At 39.5% G+C, this 25,542-nt stretch overlaps 2 protein-coding genes across 14 annotated transcripts in view; one reads left to right on the forward strand and one right to left on the reverse strand.

Moving 5' to 3' along the window:
- The window catches only part of HHIP (hedgehog interacting protein), a 94,608-nt gene extending 88,312 nt beyond the window's left edge, over positions 1-6,296 (reverse strand). For all 3 annotated transcript variants that reach the window (XM_021100665.2, XM_021100664.2, XM_003129171.7), the window contains exon 1: positions 5,480-6,296. In XM_021100665.2, coding sequence (XP_020956324.1) covers positions 5,480-5,758 — 279 coding nt within the window. In that variant the 5' untranslated portion in view covers positions 5,759-6,296. The remainder of the gene's footprint in view (positions 1-5,479) is intronic.
- The window catches only part of LOC100525237 (uncharacterized), a 151,594-nt gene continuing 132,227 nt past the window's right edge, over positions 6,176-25,542 (forward strand). For 5 of the 11 annotated variants that reach the window (XR_014812882.1, XR_014812886.1, XR_014812884.1 and 2 more), the window contains exons 1-3: positions 6,176-6,720; positions 8,675-8,857; positions 9,700-9,874. Coding sequence is in view for 1 of the 11 variants with exons in the window: in XM_013978865.3 (XP_013834319.3) it covers positions 6,238-6,720; positions 8,675-8,698 (507 nt within the window). In the remaining 10 variants the exon portion in view is untranslated. Of the gene's footprint in view, positions 6,721-8,674; positions 9,441-9,699; positions 10,914-19,027; positions 23,484-25,542 lie in introns of those variants that run through there. The other 6 variants (XR_014812887.1, XR_014812888.1, XR_014812885.1 and 3 more) reach the window with 5 other exon arrangements.

A 25,542-nucleotide genomic window follows, 5' to 3' on the forward strand; every position in this document is an offset into this window, starting at 1 on the left:
TCAAAATTAAATGATAATTGTACTTAGACTCTTTAACCCTTCATTATTTTTCTCTGCCTCAAAGTGTATACTGACTGATATTTCACTTTAAAGCACTGAATACCTTTACCCAAAGGTATGTGAAGCAGAACTTTTTAAGACATGGCTTATTTGTGTCTCGGGTGAAAATCTACTTCACTTCTGAAATTCCTAATGACATTCTCAGAGATGATACCTGAATGACATTGTTCTAATTTTAATGACTTTTCGGTCTACAGATTACATAGGGAAAGTTTTCCAAAGTTGGGGAAATATCTCCTTCTCATGTTCTATACAAGTAATGGCTGAAGTTGAGTCACAGAGGTGTAAGATCAATTTTTATTATTCATCATATCTTAGCTAAGAAAAATTTTCTAACTCCGCAGGTATGTTATATGCAGAAATAAACACAAGAGTTTAATAAAAGTGTCTCTGATAGTGTTTAGTGAGTTTTAAGGGAAAAAGGCACAGTTATTCTTGTTTATACAATATTATGTTGGTTATATCAAAAGGACCAATTGGAGAGTTACTGATTTATTGAGGTTAGTAATTTGTAGATAAAACAGGTCTCAGTATCCAGTACTAACTTCAAAAAACTGACTTTAGAACCTCTTCTAATAAATGAAGACAATATCAGCATAATATTTGAGATGTAAAATGTAGTGCTATCTAAATCAAGCATTGATTTGTCATAATAAAAAAACACCATCGTGGGACTGAATTTTGTTTTCTCAGCTTCTATAACTATGTTTATATTTATTTCCTGAGAACTATGAACTGAAATTAACATTCTAAACTTTAGATCATTACTTGAAGCAAGTATTTCATTTGCAAGTTGAGGTTCTAATTTGATTAAATCCTAAGGCTTCTATTTTTGGAATGAAGATATTCTAGGTGATCACAAAACTTGGATCTGAAAGAGGAAAGCAACTTAAAAACAAAAAAATCATTGAATTCAAGGCATGCTGAAATTTTAGCACGCAGTAATTAAAAGTCCAATAGAAGCTACCTTGTTTGGGGAAAAAAATATACATGCATAGGATGAGTTGTAACTACAATATTCAGAAAAGTTATTATTAAGCACAGTTACATTTGCATTTTGGTTTTCATCAATTGATTTAAATGACAATTGCTTAAATGGTTAAAGTTTTCTAAAAGGAAACACACCCCAGACACTTAGAATTTGCATTCCAAGAATGTTTTAAATGTCTTTTATTGTCCATACTCTGGCAGACCTCACCAGATCTATTCAATATTAATACTGTTCAAGTTTGTCCTGTTTGTTTATCATAGGGCAGTCCACCAGGAACAAAACAACTGCAGGGTGCTGAAGCCACCTTTTTTGCTGACTGAAAAACTGGAATGCAATTACCTTTGGTTTTATGGCAAATATGCATGCTTCCATTTTTTATAGCTGAAACCCAATGATCCCCATATACTCTCCCAGCTGCTATCCAGGAAGAACTCGATTTTAGTGCCTAAAGAATTTTGTCTTTTACAATTTTTGGAATGTGGTGCTGGCTACAGGATCTCTCATCAAAAGTTTCAGAAATAGGATTCAATAAATTATCTGAAATCAAGTATAATATTATTCTTTGTCAAGTTGCATGCTGTTCCAGCCCAGCAGGATGGTAACATTTTGCTCTGTGTGAGGTCTGCAGTGTAAATACCTATTTGAAGATAGATAGAGCCATCATTCTGGCTTTGGTTTCAATGAACCAATAGTCTTACTGAAGTCAATTAAACTGACTCAGCCCAGGCTGCGACGCTGTTTTAGACAGATGAGTACTGGTGTGTGGAGGGTATTTTTCTTCTTCTTCTTCTTCTTTTTTTTTTTTTTTTTTTTTGCCTATGTGTCTCTGTCTATACAGGTTCTTAACTTTATGTCTGACAATGTCATCAATCTTAAGAAGAAATTTCAGCTAATTTCCTGTTTCGATTTTTAAAAGCCATATATGTGAAACCATCAAATTATAGTGGTTTAAACTAAATATACTTTGGAAATCATGTAAAACTTAGAAACATTATTACGGCATGCCTAGTAATGATTGTGGCTGTGGCTGACTAATTTATAACATCTGGCAAGTCATCCTTTAATCTTTAGCCCCATGAAAGCAAAATCCATAGAAGAAAGGTAAGATAAATGCTGGAATACATAGTGAAGCGTGGCCTACAATGATAGCTTATCAACAAATAGTAAAACGGATGACAGAGACCTTCTGTATTTCTCTTTATTTACCAAGTAACTAAACAAAGGGGATAAAAAGGCCCCCACATGGGTTTGATGAGGGGACAAAAGGAGAAAACACATGACAGTATATTAAGATGACGCCTAAAGATCACTCAGCACACAAAAAGTTACTTCTAAAAATCATATGCCTACAAGGTTGTTCAGCTGTTGGTTAGAAGACATGCGTCTCTGGACTATAGTGCTGGATTATGTCATTAAAGAGTTCAGTTTCAATTTTAGGCTAATATGTAAATAGATCATTGTACTAAGGCAGCTGTTAAAGGGACCCCAGGATGAGTTATTTGTTTAGTTGGATGTGTTCAACAATAGCCTTTGTCCCTGAAAGAGCCAGAGCAAACAAATGATTGTAAAAGAGCACACTTGAAAACAATTACTTTTCACCCATTCCTTGACAGCTTTGGCTGTGAAACCACCCAAGGTAGAGAGAGCTTCTATGCCTCTGTGGCTACAAGTTAAGTTTTAGAATTGGGGGTATTTCAGTTGGTTGCAGATTCAATTTGGTTAATGGGAATTAGATCCTTTAAGCATCTTGTATTTAGGAGCTGCAAAAATATTGCTAAGACAATATAACTTCCTAAATTTGGGCAGTGCTTATTTGTAATGGTAGTTAACCATCTCGTTACAGTGCACAAAACTATTAAAACATACAAAGAGATGAAAATACAAGAGAATAATACCATGGCTAAAGAATTGAACTCAATTACATTCAATGGTTCATTACATTAAAGAAAATGGTTAGTCTGGAAACGGGACTTAATGGCACAGCTAAGCATGATCAATATTCTTATGTAGTTTGCTGCTATCTGTCTATGAGGTTTCTTCCCTTAGGAAAAAGCTACTCCTGTAGTTTCTTGAAAAGTTGCAGGAATCTTACTGGGAAAAAAATTCTTTTTGTAAACAAAAAAGGGCCCTTTCAAATAGCCATCATCTCTTCTGTACACACATTAGGAAATAAGACCCTAACATATATTATAAGCCAGGAAGGCTTAGGGGAAAAAAGGGAAACACTGAAGTTTATTATAACATAACATGTTTTAAAAACTATTAAAACTTGAGAACTAACATGGGTTAAGAATGCATATGCATAACTATATCAAATCCCTGATTTGAACAATTTGAGTACTGTTGGTTTATAAACCACTTGTAATGGACCCAGCAAAGTCTAGTGTACCAAATTTAATTCAGACACATTTTCCAAATGAGTAGGGGTTTGTTGGAGATTGGAAGCACGTAAAACAGAAAGGAATGTGGATAGCTAACGTGGCAGAATGCTTCCTAAAGAATGATTTCTTTAAAAAATCTTTTTCTATAACTTCTCTTAAGGGTTATAACTCCCCTCAGTCCCAGCCCCCCAGCTACCCCCCCACCAGCTCCCCAATATAATTAGTTAAGAAAAAGTTTTCATTCCTCATGTTCCTGGAAGAGTTCAGTAATGCAGGGGTCTGCAGATCGTTGGTGTATTCATAGTGCATATTGCACATGGGGAAGCTTAATGGCAAATATTTCTAAACCTTTCTCTGAATTTCCCGGTTCTGTCCGGCTCCTGGTTAAAAAACCCTGGAGCTGACAGGAATGTAGCGATTTTGTACTTTAATTCAATTACAACACAGGAGCTTAATGACATTGTTTTGAATAAAATGCTGGAATATCTGTTCCCTGAATCTCAGACTACTGCTGCATATGGTAAGAATAAAGAGAGAGTTACAGCTGAAAACCTGCAGCAAGACAGTTCTCACTCAGCTGGGAACAGAGGGAGTTGGACAAATGCTGCCTCAAAAGGCATGAACATTTGGACAGAGCTGGGGACTGAAAGAGAATGATGTTCTCTAGTTTCACCCATTAGTGAACCAACTAACAAACACAATGGTGTTGTTGTTATTCTTTTGCCATAAGCAACAGGACTCTGTGTGTGGGCAGCAGTTTAGTGGGGAGGAGGATAAGTCGACCCCTTTTTGTCCTATTGATTTTTTCCTATTTGCATGACTTGAGCAAATTAAATGATGCAATATGGCTTTTTGTTACAAAACAAAGTGAGAGATACCACCCAGACACATATGTTGATTCGTAAGAGCTGTTTACATGAGAATAGAGTGAAATCTACCGTGAACTGAGCATAAAAATTAGATTCAGCCTGGGTATTTTTTTTTTTTTTTTTTTAATGCCTGGGCCAGCAAGACTGGAGCACAAGTTTTCCAAGAGTCTCTCAGACCTTGACAACTGCAGTGTTGTAACAGAAGAATTCTTAATTAAACCTAAAATGGGGAAAGGGTGAGGGGGAGTAAAAACACCTGATTGTTTATTTCACACGCAGGGAGTGTTAATGACGTGATGCCCCGTCTCTCCTTGGAGTACAGTACAGGGCACACATGACTGCATCCCAAGACAAGAAAGATGGTGCAAACTCAAAGATAAGCATGTCTTTACACCCAACCGGCACAATTTTCTTATTTGTTTAAACTTATTAATACCGGGAAAATGTTAAATGCCATTAATCCTGAAACAAATGTCTAGAGAAGATCTTCCCAAACAACCACCTACCATTGGAAGCCCGAATTTATAATGTTATAAAACATGACAAACAGACGGAGAATCGCCGCGGGCTTATATGATAAACACGCCCCGGCAAAATCTTTCTCCCATTTTGGGGTTCTTAACTGGAACACCAGGAGTTCCTTTCTGCTGTTTAACTATTGTAATGCAAGACCCTCCCCCCCCGCCCCATTCTGACGGGGCTGAGGATCATAAACTAACCGTGCTTTAACATCCTTTACGATTCAATCCTCTCCCTAACCGAGCACGTGGAGAAAACTGCACAAATCTTTTTACCCTAGCAAAATAAACCGGAAACCACAGCCACCTTAATTTACAGTTTCGCCGCAGCCAATGCCGGATTCGATCCAGAAGACACTGTTAATCGCGATTCTTTTAAGATATTTACCCAGCCTAGAATGCGGGTACCACAGAAGTCTCTTCCCTGAGAAAGGCAGTTTTGCACTGCATCCCGACCTCGGACTCTTGGGGGCGGGAGAGGTATATGCGCACCCCAGAGGAACACACAAATGAATCAGGCTAGCGCTTTAGAAAAGTTATCAAAAAGAACTCACCAAGCAAGTTCCACCCCTCTTCCAGCCACCAGCATTGCCAGAACCACACGGAATCCCACCCAGCCAGAATGCCATTCTCGCAGCTGTGAGGCGGGTGCGTGCCTACCTTGCTATCCAGGCGTCCCAGCCCCGGGCTGTCACTCCGCAGGCAGCAGGACAGCCGAGGGTAGAAGCCACCGCAGAGCATCTCTCCCCCACTCAGCAGCTCCAGCTGGGACATCATCCGCCTATCCCTCCTTTTCAGGCGCTTCGGGGGGTTCCCATTCAGGCACCTTCTCCTCCTCGCTCCGCTCCCTTCGCTTCTTTCCCCAAACTTAGCATCTCCTTCAAAGAAACCCAGAGCCACGGCCAGCAGCAGCAGCTTAAAGGAGAGCATCTTCAGCATCGTCTGCCCCGCGCGGCAGGGGCTGGGCGCGGGAGGATGGGGGTGGGGGGGGACGCCACTGCCCAGCAGGGGCACTAGGGCGCAGCTCCAGGAGGAGGCTGAGGGGCGGCAGGACGCTTAAGAGGCAGAGAGAGGTGGCGGGGGCGAAAAGATGTAGAGCGATGCAACTTTGCAAAAAAATAAAAGACGAGGCGATGGGCCCAATACCTTGGCGGAGCCCGAGGAACGAGATAAAGTTGTGCGGTTGACACCGTTTGCGGTTGTGCCAGTGTCAGTTGGGTGGGGGGCTTTCTTCTGCGCCTGGGAAGTGGGAGGAGGAGAAGAAGTTGGAAGAGGAGGAGGAAGAAGAGGAGGAGAAGACGGTCACAGAGGTTCACTTGTCGGTGTAACGGGAGTTGTTTAGGTGACACAGTAGCAGGAACAGAAACGGCGACGGTGGCGGCGGGGCAGGCGGAGGCAGGGCCAGCGCTGGGCTCTAGATGATGCTGAGGTCTCCTCTGCCGGCGGCTGTAGCTTTTCACACAGCCTCTCATGTTTCGTTCCCTCTTTTCTTCTTCTTTTTAACTAGCGCGCGGGGAGGTGCTGCCACCGCGCGCCCCTTGACGTCACCGCTTCTCGCGCGCCCCCGCCCGGGCAGGGGGGAGGGGCGGGGGCGGCCCCGGCGCGAGCGCGTCCCTGGGCCCCGCGGGCCTCGGGAGTGCGGCGGGGAGGGGCCACGGGCCGCGGTGGCGGGCAGAGGGGGAGGGCCCGGCGGAGCCCTCGGAGCCAGCCTCGAGGGCGCGGAACCCAGCGCGCCCGCCTGGCCGTACCGCCCGGGTGGGGGCGTGCACCGCCTTGGTGCCCCGGCCCGCCCGCCCGGGACTGGGGCGCCGCCCGGAGGTTCCCCGCCCGTCCTCTCTCCTCCCGCGGCCCCTCCGCACGACCCCAGGCGTGAGGCGGCCGAGCTGAGGCTCCAAAAGAAAGTGAGTAAGAGAGGGCTGCGGGAGGTGAGAAGGGAGGGAACCCTTCCAGGGCCTCCCCTACCCGGGCCCCGGCCCGCCCCTCGCCCGGGAGGGAGGATAAACCGGGTGGGCTGGAGTTGGCGGGAGGGAACTTTCCGGCCCCTTTCCCGCCCCTGACCCGTGACGACTCCCCCCTTCCCGCGGTGATTTCCAGTGTGAAGCTTGATCCGGTAAAAATCTCCCTGGGACTCTGATTCAGAAGCCGGGGGACAGCCCAGGTGCTGCAAAGCATTGAGAATGCTAAGATGGTTTGAAGCTTGGGCGGAGATGTACCCACATCCTTGCCAAAGGTTCTGCGCGCGCCTGAAGTGGCACAGGCGCGTGTGCTTGGGGTGGGATGTGGAGACCTCCCGGAAGGATAGCTCCCGCCTGAGTCCTGGGCGGGCTGGCCCCGGACGCTCCTTTCAAAGGTCGCACCTGTGCCCTGGAACTCAGCCGGGCCCCGCTGGCGCTTCCCCCAGCACGCAGGTTCCCCTACCCCAGGTGGAGGAGCAGAGAAGAAGCTGGCCTTGGAATCACCGTACATTTTAAATAGGGGAGAGAAAAAATTTCTGGGAAGATTTCCTCAGGGATGTAAACACAGGCGTCAGCTCGGGAGGAAGAATTAGTGGTAGATTTGCGGGCGGCGAGAAGTGGGATGCGCTGTGTAGCCCATGTATCTAAATAAGTTAACCTTTTCCTCCAGCTAGACAAAGTCTGCCTAAAGAAAGTGTTTCTAAAGTGATCTGTGCGTTATCCAGCATAGTGACTTGACCTTTACTGAATCCCTGAAAATTGGCCTCAGGAGGAGTCTCTACAGGGTTGCATCCCAAAACGTGCTTTCTGCCCCCTTGAGTAGTTAATAGGGGAGCTAATTTTCTGGGATATGGGTTTTGAGGAGATAAGGCAGTTTCCTCTTTTTGCCAGTGGAGGAACCTTCACCATATTTGGATTTGCTTCACTTCTTAGACACAGATTTTGCCTAGCTAATGGGAAGGTTGGGGACTGCGGGGGTGGATAGCTGATTAAACCAATTATTGTTAAAGTGGTCGCAGTGGCTGGATAAGACTTCTATGCCTTTCACTTCCTGGACCCGGATTTACTAGAGGAGCTAGGTTTTTCCCAAAAGAGGTGACAGATTAGAGTAACTGAAAAAGGATGTGCTGGGAATATTTAGTCCAGTCTTGAGCTCAGTGTAGGGCCCAGATGATGTACTTAACATTTTTCTCTCAGGGGCTGTTGTATGCCTGTGATTGCAAATGCTGCTTCTGATCCCACAGACTGCTGTATCTGACATTCTTCCTGCTTTGAAGACTTTTAATATAAAATAAATCATAGAGCTATAAAGACTTTAAGACTTTAAACTCTCGTTTAATAAACAAATCTGGAAACGAATCCCATCAAGATTAAATCACTTGCACAATCTCATCTAATTAGGTAGTTTAAAAACCAGGGCCTCAAACTAGGTTGCTTTCCACTATCTAAGACTTTATTCCCAAATGCCAGTTTTATGTTGTTTTCCCAAAATAAAAATCCTTTAAAAATTATATTTCAGTGGCTTAAGCTCACACCCCAAGTGATGAATTCATCTTAGTTTTGGAACAGGCCTTCCTATGGTTTGTACTTAAAGTCTAAGGACACTTAAAATAAGTTAACTTTGGTTTTAAAAAATTATGCAGATGTTATAACCTGTGCCCCTAAGTTAAAGCTATAGAGCATTTATAAATGATTACTGAAATGAGACAGTTGTTCTTTCTTGATCCATGGGAATTGATCCCATCTGCTGTTAGTCATGGCAGTCCATAAATTGGGGCTCTGATGAGTTAGCTGCATTTATTTTTGGTGCTACTTCTAGAATTTCTAACTAGCCATCAAGTAGTGTTACACAAATGAACTAACTTCTATGTCTTTTGTTTGTTTGTTTGTTTTTTTGTAGAGGGAAATTGCAAAGCCCATCTAGAGCCAGAGTGACAGCATATTTTTTTATGAATCAAGAATCAACATCGGGCTATTTCCTAAGATTAGACCATGAAAGCCCACTTGGAGGCTGCACAGCTATCTGCACACTTGAACCTGAAAAATGGTCTTTTGCCATCAGGGAGCTGAATCATCAGAAGTGGTGAGAAGAAGAGACCCCACCCCCACCCCACCCGACCAAACTCATCCAGACAGATTAGGCAAGGAATGGAGCTGTACGAGGGTGGCAGATCACCATCTTCTGCTTAGACACCACAGAGCGGTCCATCTAGGACTGCCACCTACATGCTGATTGTACCCTGTGCAAGGCATCCGGCTGAGGCAGCAAATGGGAGCTGAAATCCTGCTCGTGCTCCACTCGCCAAGTCATGTCTGCCCAGATGATGTGTGGCTCTTTTTTCTAATTTGTACCAAAGCACCCTGTACGGGCAGGTGGCAAGTCTGACCATCCCACTCCTATTTCCCAGTCCTACCCAGGATTATATTCCTTACCTTGTGTGACCTCATGAACAAGTTAGGTTTTTAGTCAAAAGAGGAAATTTTTGACCCAAATTGAAATTAATTTCATAGTTAAATTTCAAAATATTGCCATAGATAGGAGTTACGTGTGTATGCAATTACACATGCATGTTTATACAGTTATGTGGGCACACATGTCTGTGTATCAGAACTTGGCACAACTTAAATTTGGTAAATGTTTAAAATAAAGCTTTTGGGTATGAGAATCAGTTTTTTATATGGATTTCTGGACTTTACAGAAATATGTACTATTTAATTCCATTTCAGCAAATATACATGAAGTATCAGGCATGGTGCTAAGCAATGTGTATCCAGTGATGAAAAATAATACAATCACCCTGTCTGTAGGTAATTAAGCTAGTTAAGGAAGATAAATGATAAAATCCCAAACTTAAGATTCTAAACTATGGTAAAGGTTATGAAAGAACTGCTAAGATGGAGAATAACAAGGCACATTTATTTCAGATTAGGTGACTGGATAGAGATTCTCTGTGAAAATGACATTTCGACTGGGACCTGAGGATGAGTCAGAAGGAGTTTATGAAGTGGCTCCTCCCTGCCATTCAAAGTCAGAGAAAAGGATAAAGTAATGCCATTTGCAGCAACATGGATGGACCTAGAGATTATCATACTAAGTAAAGTAAGTCAGGTAGAGAAAGACAAATATATGACATTACTTATATGTGGAATCTTAAAAAATAATGCAAATGAACATTACAGAAATAGACTCACAGACCCAGAAAACAAATATATGGTTACCAAAGGGGAAAAGGAGGGGGAGGGGTAAATGAGGAATTTGGGGTTAATACATATAACTACTACAGATAAAATAGATAAACAACAAGGACCTAGTGTACAGCACAGGGAACTATATTTAATACCTTGTAATAACCTATAATGGAAAAGAATCTGAAAAACAATATACATGTATATAACTGAATCACTTTGCTGAACACCTGAAACATTGTAAATCAGCTATACGTCTACAAAAATTAAACTGCAGAAGCTTATGATTTCAGAAGAGAATGTGATACATTGAAGGGAAAGCACAGAATAAAGTAGGTAACTAAGAAAGCAGAAGCCATTGGCCAAATTCATAGTGTAGTTTATAGACTCTAGATAACTAATGAAGTTATATTCATGCATTCGTCATTTCCTTTGCAAGTACCTTATCCTCATTGACCTTTTTCTTTAAATCCTTTTGCCCAACTTCCAGGAATTTTAGTTCCAGTGGCCTTTCAGTTTCAGCCTTTGCTTCTCATTTAACCAGCTCTAATTTTCTTTGTATTCATTTGGGCATTGTTAATATCTGCATGAGGTTTTTCCATACATGGTAGTTAAATATCCATGCAATTGTAAACTCCATGAGGGCAGCAGTTACACTTCTTTCTTCTCAGTCACCCCAGCATGGTCTCCTTCACTCATTGTACAGGGCCAGCCTCTCAATAGTTGCTGCCAATGGTCCAATCTTGTATGAATTAATACGCTTTTTAAAAGGTTTAGGTGGAAGAAATATTTGCATGATAAAAAATTTTAAATTGTTTAACAGAAGGGAAGGTACAACCTGAAGTGCACCCTCACCAAGGAATTTCAGGAGACATTGTTGTGAAAGTATGAGTCCACCAAGGAAGGGTGGCTAATAAAGCCAAAGAATAAATGCACATCTTTTAAAAACTAAAGACTGGTTATAGTTCAAGTACACTGACACAATGGTCAGGCTGCTGGTAGGGCGTTTTCTATAATTATTCAGTCTTTCTTTCAAAAGTTGGCACCTGCTGTGTGCCAGATCCTGCCCTGGGCACTGGGACCCAGCAACACAGCGAGAGCAAAACTTCTTCCATGGAGCTCAAGTTCACTGGGAGAGACAGACAACAAGTAGCTTTAGAGCATGGCAGAAGATGATGAGTGCTCTAGAGAAAGGGTTCATGGAGAAAGAGTGCTGGGGTTGAGAGAAATAATAATAATAAATAATTTTGTATACAGTTGGCCCTCTATATCTGCAGGTTCTGCATGGGGGGGGGGGATTCAACTAATTCTCACTGGAAACACTAAAAAAAAATTTTCGGAAACCTCCAAAAAGCAAAACTTGAATTTGCCATGAGCTGGCCACTATTGATACAGCATTTACATTGTAGTTACAACTATTTACATAACATTTGCATATTATTGATTATAAGGCACCTACAGATGATTTTACATGTACAGGAGGATGTGCATGGGTTACATGCAAATATGACAGCATTTTATATAAGGGATTTGAACATCTGTGGATTTTGGTATTGGGTGACCTGGAACCAATCCCCTAGATATACCAGGGGCTATTCTACGTTGTCAGGAAAGGTATTTCCTGAGGTATAGGCAGAGACTGGGGCATAGATATTTGGGCAGAGGCTTGAAACAGGGCTACATGCATGGGGATGCCTGTAAGCACAGGGAACAGCAAGTCAAATGCCATAAGGCAAGCATGCTTGGTATATTTAAGGATTATCAGAGAGACCAATACAGCTGGAGCAGAGTGGGTGACAGGAAATGGCAAGAAACGAGGGCAGACAAACCCAGGGCCCAGACAGCACAGGATGTTATAAACTGTGTTATGGACTTTAGCTTTTCCTCTGAATGAGATGGTTATCGCTCAGAGGTCTTGTCAGAAATAAACTCTATTAATTTATTATTAAATAATAGTGGAGTTCCTGCTGTGGTACAGTAGGTTAAGAACCTGACTCCAGAGGCTTAGGTCGCTGCGAAGGCATGGGTTCATATCCAGCCCAGTGCAGTGAGAACTTTCATATGCTCTGAGTGCAGCAATAAAAAAATTTAAAAAATAGACAAATAAATAAACACTCTTTCATATTTCCACAGAACAAATTAAATATAAGGAATGAGTTAAGTGGGTGTTGGGAAACTGAAAAAGCCAGAAAGATCATTGAAGATTAAACACCTGGCATTGCTGTGAGCTGTGGTGTAGGTCAAAGACATAGCTCAGATATCTGGTGTTGCTGTGGTTGTGATGTAGGCCAGCAGCTACAGCTCTGATTCTATCGCTAGCTTGGGAACCTCCATGTGCCGCGGGCAAGACCCTAAAAAAATACAAAAAAAAAAAAAAGATCATTGAAGTAAAATAATGACTGCAGGAAGCAGCTTCCATCCTCAGGGAAGTCAGGGTTACCAAAACCTAGAAGCTGACTAAAGAGCCCTAGTGGAATTGTGGAGATGTGGTTGTTGCCCAGCAAAGGGCTGCAGATACCCCAGAATGGTGACATGAAGTTGATTATAGGCATGCTGGAAGAAAACTGGAGACTGGAGCCAACTGCCATTGAGTGGATGCATTAGCTTCATAAGGCTGCCGTAGCAAAGTACCACAGACCAGGTGGCTTAAAGCAAAAGAAGTGTATTTGCTCACAGATCTGGCAGCTTAAAGTCTGAACTAGGCATGTGGGCAGGGTTGATTTCTTCAGACAGAGAAACTGCTCTGCTTGGGGCCCATCTCCATTCTAGTAGGCTCAGGAGTTCCTTTTCTTGGCTCATAGATGGCATTCTCGCTGTGTCTTCATGTTATCTTCCTTCTACGTATGTTTGTCTTTGTCTCCATATTTCCCCTTTAATAAGGACGCCAGTCATGTTGGATTGAGGTCGACCTCATTTTAACCTGCTCGTCTGTCAACACCTTATTTTCAGTCAAGGCCACATTCACAGGTACTGGTGATGCACAGTTTAATCCACAACACAAGATAAGGGGTCATGGCTAGGGTGATGCAAACAGAAACAGCAAGGAAAAAGGAGCAAGTTGCTTTGCATCATTTTGCTTCTGGCCTCCTCTCTTGTGTCTGTCTTGGGTCAGGTTGCCAATAAGCAGAACTCCTGACAGGGATCCTTGGGCAAGTGATTCATTGAAGGAGTACTCTTAGGAAAAAGATGAGGGGAACAAAGCTAAGTAAGGGTGGAGCTAAAGATACATACTGGAGGCTAGCTGCAGTCTGACCCCACAGGGACCTCTAGAGAGTGAATTGAACCACAAAACTGGTCCCAAGTTGAGGCAAGGGTGAGGTCCGGTGAACTCATGTATCAGTTATTATTTGCAGGTTGCCCCCTGGGGGACATAAGGTAAATAGATCCCATTCTGCCAAGAACAGTGCTCTGAAGAAGGGGCAGCTCTGAACTCTAAGGAGCCTATAGTTTTCAAGGCATTTGTCCATTTCATCAATTGACATGAAGTTGTTCATACTATTGCCTTGTTATGCTTTTATTCTATGAGATCTGTAGTAATGTCACATCTTTCATACTTAATATTAACAATTTGTGTCTTATTTCCTGCTCAATGTGGCTGGAGGTTTATTAGTTTTATTGGCTTTCTAAAAACAAAAAGCAAACAAACAAAACCAGTTTTTTATTTCATTCATTTTCTCTATTGTTTTTTTGTTTTTTATTCTATCGATTTCCCTTCTGATCTTTACTGTTTACTTTTTTTTCTGCTTACTTTGGGTTTAATTTCCTCTTGTTTAGCTAGTTTCTCATGATGGAGACTAAGGTCATTAATTTGGGACCTCTCTCTTTTTCTAATGTAGGCATTTAGCAATATACATTTTCCCCATAGGACTGTTCTTAGCCATATCCCACAAAATTTGAAATGTGCTTGGAGTTTCATTTAAACTCCAAGTTCAAAGTACTTTCTTATTTCTTCTTTGATTTCTTCCTTGATCAGTAGGTTATTTAGAAGTGTCCAAACTTGGGGATTTTGGGGAAGCCTTTCTGTTGTTGATTCTAACTCAATCCCATTGTAGTAAGAGATCATCTATATGAATTTATTCTTTTAAAATTTTTTTGAGAATTTTTTACGGATAGGAAAATGGTCTATCTTGGTAAACATTCTGTATACAACGGAAAAGAATGCAGATTTTGTTGTTGGGTGGGGTGTTCTGTAAGTGTGGATTAGGTTGATTTGTTTGATAGTGTTCTTTAGTCTTCTGTCTTTATTGATTTTCTGTCACTTGTTCTATCAGTTATTGAGAGAGGAGTAAATGTTGATGGCTCTGAATGTGTTAGGGACTTTTCTGTTTCTTGCAGTTCTTTCAGTCGTTGTTTCACACATTTTGAAGCTCTGTTAATTGAGCACATCAGCATTTAGGACTGTTAAGTCTTCCTCATGATTTGTTCCTTTTGTCATTATAAAAGGTCGTTCCTTATCCTTGGTAATAGTCTTTGCTCTAAAAATCTACTTCATTATTAGTATAACCACTCTCTTTTGTTTGACTAGTGTTAACAGATTTCCCCCCATTCTTTTATTTTTTATTTATTTCTGATTTTATATTTAAAGTGCATCTATTATAGGCAGTATATAGTTAAGTTTTGCTTATTCTTGTCACTGTGACAACTCATGATAAAAACTTTTTTTAATTGAGGTATTTAGACTTTTTACATTTGATGTGATTACGATCCAGCTGGGTTTAAAGTTCATCACCTTACTATTTGTTTTTTATTTGTCCCATCTATTTTTTTCTCTTTTTATTCTCTTGCTCTTCTTTTGGATTGAGTATTTTAATTTATTTCAATTTTTCTGTAAGTGGATTAGTAATTTTAGAATTTGGAGTATTTTTAGCTTATTATAGTGTATCTTTAGTTAATATTATACAACTTCTTTATAGAGGATAAAAACTTTCACAGTACACTTTTATTGTTCCCTCCCAGCCTTTCTCCATATGCTTCATCTATGTTATAAATATCAGTATATAGTACTATTTTTAGACAGGTATTTATTTTTTAGATTTAAAAATAGAAATAAAAATCTTATATTTATCCACCTAATTACCATTTCTGGTGCTCCTCATTCCTTAGTGTAGCTCTGTCTGATACGATTTTCCTTCTAACTGAATAATATGTGTTAATAGTTCTTGTAGTCATGTAATAGGAATCTTAGCATGATGATTCAGTTTTGGATTGTCTTACAGTCTTTATTTTGCCTTTGTTTTTTTGAGAAACATTTTTGCTGGGTATAGAATTTTAGGTTGACACAGTCCCCCCACCAGGACTTTAAAGATGTTGCTCTACTGTTTTTGTATTTTTTCAAAGAGAAATTGGTCTCATTCTTATTTTGTTCCTTTATATATAATGAATCTTTTCTCTGGTTGTTTGTCACATTTTCCTTTTATCTGTGGGTGTAAGCTTTTTAATTAATTCTATTATGTCTTGCTATAATTTTCTTCATATTTCTTGTGGTTGGGGTTTGTTGAGCTTCTTGGATTTGTGGGTTTATAGATTTCATCAAATATGAAACATTTCTGCTTGTTATGTTGTTAATATTTCCTTCTTGTCGCCTCCTTTGGGGACTCTAATTATATATCCATTAGGCAACTTGAAAATCTCCCACAGCTCACTAAAGGTCTCTTGATTTTTTTTTTTTTTTTTTTAGTTTTTATTCTTTCTGTACTTCATTTAGTTTTCTGTATTGCCAAGTTCACTAATCCTTTTTTTTTCTTTTCTTTTCTTTTTATGATTGCACCTGTGGCATATGGAAGTTCCTGAACTAGAGTTCAAATCAGAGCTGCAGCTGAGGCCTGTGCCACAGCTCGAGGCAATATCAGATCCTTAACCCATTGAGCAAGGCCAGGGAATCAAACCTGAATTCTCATGGAGACTGTGTCAAATCCTTAGACCGCTAAGCCACAACAGGAACTCTGAGTTCACTAATCTTTAATTTGCAATATTTAATCTGGTATTATCTTATTTCAGATATTTTCTATTTCAAGCATTGCATTTTTCATTGTGAAAAGTTCAATTTGGTCTTTTGAAAAATCTTTCATGTCTGTATTTTTCTTGCTCAATCTTTCCTCTATATTCTTGAACATGTAGAATATTGTTACAGTAACTATTTTAATGTCCTTGTCTGATGATTCTATCATCCATGCTAATTCTGGAACTGTATTTATTCATTGATTTTTCTCCTTATTACGGTTTATGTTATCTTACTTTTTTAAGCCTGATAATTTTGTATTAAATTCTAAACCTTATGATTTTTACCTTGTCAGATGCTTAATGTTACATTCTTATAAATATTCTTGAGCTTTGCTCTGACATTTGGTTAGATGACTTGGTGATAGTTTGATCTTTTCAAGCTTCTTGTTAACCCTTGTTAGGTGAAACCAGAACCACTTTTCATTTAAGGCTAATTTCTTCCACTACTAAGGTAATACCATTGTAATTGCTCTGTCTGATTTTCCTTGAATTCTGATGTTTTTCCCTCTGGCTGTTTAGAACATGAACTATTCTTGGATCTGTCTGAGCTCTGAGTATCTGCCCCTTTCAAGTGGTTCTTTCCTTTTTCTCGGGTGATTTCTCCACAGGCACCATGCTACTAAATATGAAAACTCAAGGGGTATCCCCCATGGGTATCCAGAGCTCTTTCTCTGTAGGGCTGCCTTCTCTCCAGTACTCTGCTTTTTGAACTCCAGCTCTTGGCCTCTCTAGACACCATGTGTCTCTCCTTAGTTCCAGGTTACTGCCTGGTTCTGTTTGGATTCCCCCTCCCCTCCACTGCAGCCTGGAAAATCTGCCTGGGCAGTAAGCTGGGACAGTAATGGACAGTCATTGTTTGTTTTCCCTTTCTCAGGGACCAAGGTCCTCTGCTTACTTAGTTGATGTGCAGTGTCTGAAAACTTTGTCTAGTTTTTAAGTACTTACTGCATACAATAATGTAATAGTAACTGTTTAGTAGGGTGGTAAACCTGGTCTCTCTTACTCCATCTTGAATAGAAGCAGAAGTCTTACTTTTTTTTTTTTTTTTGGTGAGATTTTTGATAACCAAATCCATTTCTTGAAAATATTAGGACAGTCATTAAGTGTAGGTGACTGTTTTCATTGCATTTCAGTTTCTTGTTGTCAGCCCATGTTCATGTTGTTCTGCTTCCTTAGACCTATAGCTTCATAAATCTATACCCTCTCAAAATCATTGGCAGGAGTTTATTTTTCCATTTTGCCCTTTGTTATGAGTAGTGATCCCAATTAATTACATTCACACTTCCCCTTCTTATGTCAAGCCTTTCAGCTCTGTCCACCCCCTTTGGTTTCTAAAATCATATTCAGGCCTTCTTCCCTTCTCTGCCGTTACTGCTGGGAACACTGATTTTCAAAATGTTTTTCTCCTCCTGCTCTAACAGCAACAGTCACTTCTTTTGTTTATGCTAGACTGTGTGTTAAATGTATTTAGAAAACACACAAAAAACCTCTCTCTCTCTCTCTCTTTTTTTTTTTTGCCTAGAGGGTAACACCTGGCTGCTGTGTATTCTGAATTCGAGGATGGGGAAATGGGCTGCAGGCTTTCAATAAATGCTTCTGTTTTCAGCCCTATATTGTAGGGCATCCTGGGTCTTTAACCCCTCCCAACTCTGAAAGGCAGAGTGGCTTACTCCTTGACTGCAGCCCCCTCCCCTCCCTATATTTCTTCTGGGCTGTGTCTTTTCCTCACCTTCGTTATTGAACTCTATTCTTCCCCTCACTTCCTCCTTTTTAGAGCAGTGTTGAAATAGTTCACCCATTGATGAACTCCCTCCTGTTCTTTTCACTGCTCTGTGTTTACCCCTCCCCTTTAAACTGATATATTTTTCTTTTAATGGGATCAGAGGAATGAAAGGAGATAAATTCATAGGCTCCATTTGTATCTCAACCTGGCACCAAGTTACTAAAGCTAGTGGGTTTGTTTTTTTTTTTTTTTCTGTAACTTATATTCAATTTTTCCCCCATTTTTAAAGTTTTATGGAAATGTAGTTGAATTACAATGTTGTGATAATTTCTGCTATACAACAAAGTGATTCAGTTGTGCATATATCCATTCTTTTTCAGATTCTTTTCCCATAGAGGTTATCACAGAATATTGGGTCAGAGTTCTCTGTCCTATATAGCAGGTCCCCATGTGTGCATATGTCAATCCCAGACCTTTAATTCATACTATTGACCAATTCCTTTCCCTGAAACCATGTCTTTCCTTGTTTCAATAACTCCAATCTCAACTGATTTTTCTGTTATTTATCTGGATGTTACCCCTCAGTCTGCACTTTCTTTTGCATCTCTTTATATGTTTTTGTACTTCAGACTTGATTCCTTGGGCTTCTTCTCTGCTTACTCTACCTACTGAACATTTGTATGTGGATATCTACTTGGTCTATCAGAACTCTGCACACCTCAAACCGAACCTGCCATCTTTACTCCTAAATCTGCAACTCTACCCGCCTGTATCTCCTGTTGTATTCTTGATGAATACAACTTCTGGACCTCTAATCACCATCCCTGCTCCCCTCTCAGATATAATTGGCTGTGATATGTTTAATAGACTGTAATATCCTAAATATGGCTTGCACCTACTCACTTTTTCCCATTCTCTCAACTACTGCTTATTTTATTCCTATTACTTTTAATTTTTAATATAGAAAAATTAAAACATAGTAAGATGCACCTGTCACTCAGCATCAAGAATTACCATGTGGCTCATTTTATTTTATCATCACCCCTCCCCCAATTTTGCTCCTCTATTATTTTAAAGACACATTCCAGATGTCATATCATTTTATCAGTAAAAATTTCTGTATAGTTTTCTAAAGGAAAAGATATTTAAATACACAGGCACAAAACCTTTATTATGATAAATAGTAAAATTCCTTAAAATATATTTATAGATCCAGTTAGTATTTCTCTTTCCTTGGTTATCTCATAATTTTTTTATCTTTACAATAGATTGGTTCAAATCTGGAACTGAGCAGGAACCACACATTATATTTGGTTTATATGATTTTTTTTTTTTTCTTTTTAGGACTGAACCCGAGGGATACGGAGGTTCCCAAGCTAGGGGTCAAATCGGAGCTACAGCTGCCAGCCTAAGCCACAGCCACAGCAACGCAGGATCCGAGGCATATCTGCAACCTACACCACAGCTCACGGCAATGCCGGATCCTTAACCTACTGAGTGAGGCCAGGGATCCAACCTGCAACCTCATGGTCACCAGTTGGATTCACTTCCATTGCACCACAGTGGGAACTCCCTGGTTTATATGACTTAACAGAGTCTTCTTTAGTTTTGAGTTTCCCCTCCGCATTCGGTTGTTCCTTTCCCTTTATTTGTTGGATAAATCAGGTCGTTTGTTCTGTGGAATTTCCCACATTGTGGATTTTTTGGATTACATCCTCATGGCATCATTAACAATGTTTCTCTATTTCTGCATTTTCCGCAAACTCATGTTAGGTATAGAAGCATTATTAGAATTTTTCTAAGAATGATCTGCAGATGGCTTCTACTTCATCATATCAGGGAACATATAACATGTGGTTGTTTCTCTTTTCGTAATAAGATTTTTCAGTGGCTTAGTGTGTTATTATACTAACCAAGCTATCCATTAAAAAAAAAAAATTCCTTTTGAGTTCCCACTGTGGAACAGCGAGTTAAGGATCTGGTATTGTCGCAGCTGTAGCATAGGTTGGACTTGATCCCTGGCTTGGGAACTTCTATATGTCTCAAGTGTGGCCATAAAAAAGATAAAATCCCTATAACTTCTCACCTAGTCTTTTTAACAGCTACCGACGTTCGTTGCCTAAGTCCCTTACTTATTAGGGGCTTATATTTCTGACCAGCTTTATTGCAACTTCTTAATGTTGCCACAACTATAATTTTCTTCCCCTAACTTGCACTGCTGCTCGATGGATTTTTGTATATAACAAATCATTTTATATGATTTCCCTGCATAAAATTCTTCAGTGGATTCCTAGTGAATTCAGAAAAAAATCCAAATTCTATAGCAAAGATATACAAGAGCCCTTAGTACCTGGTCCCTGCTTACCTGGCTGTTCTTTGCTTTACATTCATAAATAGTTGAAACTTCCTAAAATAGAATTCTTCTTGAGGTAGAAATGTTATAAGATATTGGTTTAACACTAATGGGAATGAGGGGTGAGCTGATGCACTGCTGACATGCAGGCAGATGGCAGGGTTATTTTCATAGCATTGATACCTAAGCTCTTAGGAACCAGAGTCTCTTAACATTTCACAGTACATGTAAATCAAATCATTACTGTATATTTTAAATGTATACAGTATTGCATATCAGTTATATCTCAATAAAACTGGGAAAAGTATTTATATGTGAAGAAAAGAAAAATAAAAAAAACCCTGGATCTTTGACCACATCAACAAGGGCAACATGGCATCTCAAGGCCATGCCCAAGAGTGTTGACTCTAGGGCAAGAGATCCAGGGAAAGAATATAGGATAACTGGGGAATGACTTTTGGAAGAAAGCAAAGTTACATTTTCTTTCCCCAGCTTTATTGAGGTAAAAATGAACAAAAATTCTACATATATTAAGGTATACAATGTAATGTTTGATACATGTCTGCACTGTGAAATGATTACCACAATCATTTTAACATATTCATCACCTCATAAAGTTACCATTTTTTACCTTTTTCTTAGGTGTGGGGAGCAAAGTTATGTTTCAAAATATATTGTTTATAGGGAGTTCCCATTGTGGCACAGCAGAAACAAATCCAGCTAGTATCCATGAGGATGCGGGTTTGATCCCTAACCTTGCTCAGTGGGTCTGGCATTGCCATGAGGCTTGAGTCCTGCGTTGCTGTGACTATGGTGTGGGCCGGCAGCTGCAGCTCCGATTTGATGACTATCCTGGGAACTTCCAAATGATGCAGGTGCTGCCCTAAAAAGCGAAATAAATATGTAATAGAAAAAGAAAATGTATTGTTTATAAATTTGCCCCCAAAAGGTATATTGTTGCCATTTCAAGCTTCCTCCCCATGATATTTTCTCTTGAAGTTATCATGTAGACGCAAATAATTATGGTTTAATTTACTCACTCATATAAAATAGAAGGGTGGAGTTCCCATCGTGGCTCAGTGGTTAACAAATCCAACTAGGAACCATGAGGTTGCGGGTTCGATCTCTGGCCTTGCTCAGTGGGTTGGGGATCCAGCGTTGCCGTGAGCTGTGGTGTAGGTCGAAGACGCGGCTCGGATCCCGCGTTGCTGTGGCTGTGGTATAGGCCGGCTGCTACAGTTCCGATTAGACCCCTAGCCTGGGAACCTCCACATGCCAAGGGTGCGGCCCTAGAAAAGATGAAAAAGACTAAAAAAAAAAAAAAAAAAAAGAATGGTAATTTTATAATTAATTTCAATTCTATTCCATTTATATTTAATTTATTCAAAATTCATCATAATTATTTTGCTAGGTATAATTCATTATAAAACAAATATTAAAGACTACATCCTAATTATACCTTATTCCTTATACTTTACACTTTATATTTATGTATTCACTTCCACTGAGTAAATTTTTACTGCTGGATATAAATTCCCTGCATGAAGCAGCATTAATTAGCAGGTGGCGTTTACATGAGTCTCCTTACAGATATTTGGCCTTTACTTAATATCTGCAGTTGGTGCTTAATCACGTCTGCATCATACATGGAATGATGAAATCATGTCTGAATTAGATGGATTCTATCTGCAATCTTCACTGTACCAGCCACAGTTGCAGGGCTTCTGACTTGCCACTATCACCTGTCCTCTTTTGTGGGGTCAGCCCCGTATCTCATGCATATGGGGAATGATGCACCGTGGAATGTTCCTGACAAGGACGTGCTCTCTGCACAGTGACTGGAGTTGGTATCAGAGAGAGGGGCTGGTTGGGCATGGAGATCCCTAGGGCACTAAATTCAGGAATCATGTAGATTTCTTATGATGGCTGGGAGTTGTGTCTCATGAAATTGAGTCTTGTCATTTCAAATTTATTTTTTAAAAATAACCTTACTTGATGGTAGTGATTTAAACTGATTTTTATGGTCCATCCTAGGTTTTTTCCCTAGTAAATGTCAATTTCTTATAGTACCTGAATCAGCAGCAGTGGAGTAATTTGCTAATACATTTTCCTTTGATGGAATTGGAAGGGTGAGCTAATGGGACCAGAGGGTGTGCAGAAAATGGTACTTAATTATAAAATAATGGAAAACAGTCTACATCATGAAATGACCTCACAAACAGAACGATCACAACCAAGATGATTCAGTAATTAATGGTTACATCAAGTAAATTAACTCATTTGTATCTCAACCCTATGTAAATGATGTGAGCAAGTATAATACCTTAACTGTGTAAACAATTAATAAAATATGGAAGACATTATAAATTTGCAGAATTGAAAGCCCATACAGCTATAGAATTAATTACTTTTGTATGCATTAGGTGTTTTGGAAACTAAGCATTAATTTTCTGGCTTTGACTCAAATCAAGACCACCCTGTAGGAAAGTTTAATTCCTCAGTAAGTAACTATTTATCATTTAGCTAAATGTTTGGCAACTCAGCCACAAAACAACATATGCAAATGAATGTTTACTAATGATTGAATGAAAACATGCTCTATTTCTGACTGTGCTTAATTCAAGCATAATGTAAAAATACGAAGACATATTTACTCAAAACAGGCTACCATAATCAAGATGCAGGATTAATCTTCAAAGATACTAAGCTGTGTGCAATTTTGGCAGCTTGACAATCTGGCAAGCATTTCTTTGAAAATGTAAGCGATAGTACAATATCAAGTACAGTAGTTAGATCAAACCTAAATATATGATTATTTAAAAATTTCAAATACTAAGAACATTATTTACTTTATAAATAATTGTGGAGAAAATGTTACATTATAAAACCTTTATGGTGTAGTTTAAAATGTAAATTTGCAGTAGTCTTATGGTCATTTGGTCTGGAAGGGGACAGATATTTGTGAAAGAATGTTCTGACAGACTAAAAAACTTCACATTTAAGTTTTAGGACGAAAGAAATCATTACATCTAAGGCAACAGTATATCTGATTGATAGAATGTGATATGGTTAAAAAATTATTTGTGTGGTATAGTTTGAGATTATAAATTCTGCCTTATTCAAAAATTCATGAATTGCATATGTTCTTTTATTTTCAAAATGGTTGGTTTACTTGTAAAGAAATTCCTCAGAGCTTTATTAGAAATATGTTGAAATTTTATGTCCTGCCCAAGGGCATGAAATTCTGCAAACATTTTAATTTATTAATAGTTGTAAACACCTGGACATTTATAGACATAAAGGTATTTTTGCGTGGATAAATTTGGAAAAAATGTTGGATATGAGAAAGATTTCTGTTTCTATTTTGTAAGATCATAGGTTCCACAAGATTCAACCTTTTGAAGTTTTAGTTTGTTTACTTTAAATAAAATATGTTTTTTTAATTTAAAATATCTGAAAAATATATTCCGAAATATCAATTAGTTCTTAAAGTACCTTGGAATAGTTATGAGTGTAAATGAATCCTAACAAATGTTAGGATTCCATATCCTTTAAGATAGATGATTTTTTTTTTTTTCCTTTTTGGTAAAGGGATGGAGAATTGTGGGTTTATTCTTGGGAGCATGAATACAAAACATACTGAGCCAGATTTATTTTCCTTTGAAAAATAATTCTGTCCTAATTACCACTTGTGCATTGTTTATTGCTTATAAAGATTGACTTAATATGATTAATAAGTAAGTACTTGAAAAAGAATGGTTTTATTTTTATCCTGAAAATTGAGAGGCTCTATGTATGAGATTAACTCGAAGGCCAGCACTACGTGGAACTATAGTTTTATAGTCTTCACTCACAGGAAAAGAAACCTTCAAAAATATATTGACCTTCTAAGGTATGGATATTGATTTAGTATCTCTGCGGGGGGGGGATATGAGATCATGTTTCAGAAATTCAGTGTTAGTTACATCCTACAAGTTTGTAATTCGGTCTTATCTCTTTTCTTTTAAAAGTAGGATTTTCTTCTTTCTTCATCTCTGCTGGAACATAGTGGATTTCTCAATTCCTTTTGTGCTCTTCTATTCATAGAGATGAATGGCTATTTTTATTTTTTGTATTAAGCTCTTCTAAGAACTTTTTCTCTTTGATTGCCTATGTGACATTTCCGTCTAGTCTTTGAATCCATTTGATCAATTATTTTTGTGAAACAGAAGTTTCTTCTGTGAAACACAAGAGCTATATTTGAGCCCTTACTTTATGCCACAGGCAGCGGTAAGTGTTTTGCATCTACCATCTCATTTAATCATTGTAGCATCTCTACAATGAAATAGATACATTTTACATATCAGAAACGAAAAGAGTTGAGGTGAAGAAAATTCTCTGTGGCCCTATAGCTAGTCAGTCAGAGCTGTGGTACAAACACAGATGCATCTAGAGACCAGTTCACTGTGGTGCTTCCTGAAGAGCTGGGCTCTGATTATTGTTTTATCTTGAACACACTCTCTCAGCACAGTTTTCATCCTCTCACTAACAGTCTGAGACCATGTCTTTCTGTACACGCATTGTTAAGCCTTCCTGGTATCGGCTGGTGTCATGTTTCTTTAAAGTCTGAGTTTCAGTGTATATGTAACTTGTTGGTCCTTGTGGAAGAGAAAATACAACCTGTTTCTCTAAATTGTTCTCATTTCCACTGACCCCTTCTTTCACGCCTCCTTCTTCACCTCCTCCTGAGTTAACTCCCTATGCTTGTCTTTCATCACTTCAGATTTAACATTCCTCTCTGTGACCATATCTTATTAATTATATATGCTTTGTAATGATAGCATTGCAAACTTCACAGATTAAAACCAAACACATTTATCACCTCATAGTTTCTGTGAGTTAGGGGTATAGGCTCAACTTCAATCTCTCAGTGCTGCTATAAAAGTGTTGACTGGGGTTCCACTCTCAACTATGGCAAAATTGGGGAAGGATCCACTTTCTAGCCTGTGTGGTTGCTGGCAGCTTTCAGTTTCTTACAGGCTATTGGACTGAAAGCCTCAGTTTCTTGTTGACTGCCAGCCAGAGGCCCTCTTTAGTTGTTTATCATATGACCCTTGACATAGGTCAGCTTATAGCAAGGCGGCTATTTCTTCAAAGGGAGAGAAATATCCTTTCAAGATGGCCGTCACCATCTTGGGTATTGTAACCACACACACGTAATCAGGTACATGATTACAGTACATAAGTGCATCCCATCACCTTTGCTGTATTCTGTTGGTTAGAAGCAAGTCACAGGTCCTGCCCACACCATCCTGGGGAGCACCCTCATGTCTATCACCTCCTCCTACCCTTCAAGGCTTCCTGCTTCACCGTCTGGGCCAAACCTGTTCTTCTACCTCATTTGATCTCTAGGCCATTCATTGATCACTCTTCTTTGTCCTGATACATTGGTCTCCTCTTGTTTTCATGTCTCCCACTGTCCTCCTTAGATTAGATTCCTTGCTTCCCTATTTCAGTTACTGTCCTG

The sequence above is a fragment of the Sus scrofa genome, chromosome 8, assembly GCF_054392235.1.
Source record: "Sus scrofa isolate SSC_HxYL_T2T_F1_AM1 chromosome 8, Sscrofa_HxYL_maternal_Yorkshire_Landrace_v2.0, whole genome shotgun sequence".
Lineage (NCBI taxonomy): Eukaryota > Metazoa > Chordata > Mammalia > Artiodactyla > Suidae > Sus > Sus scrofa.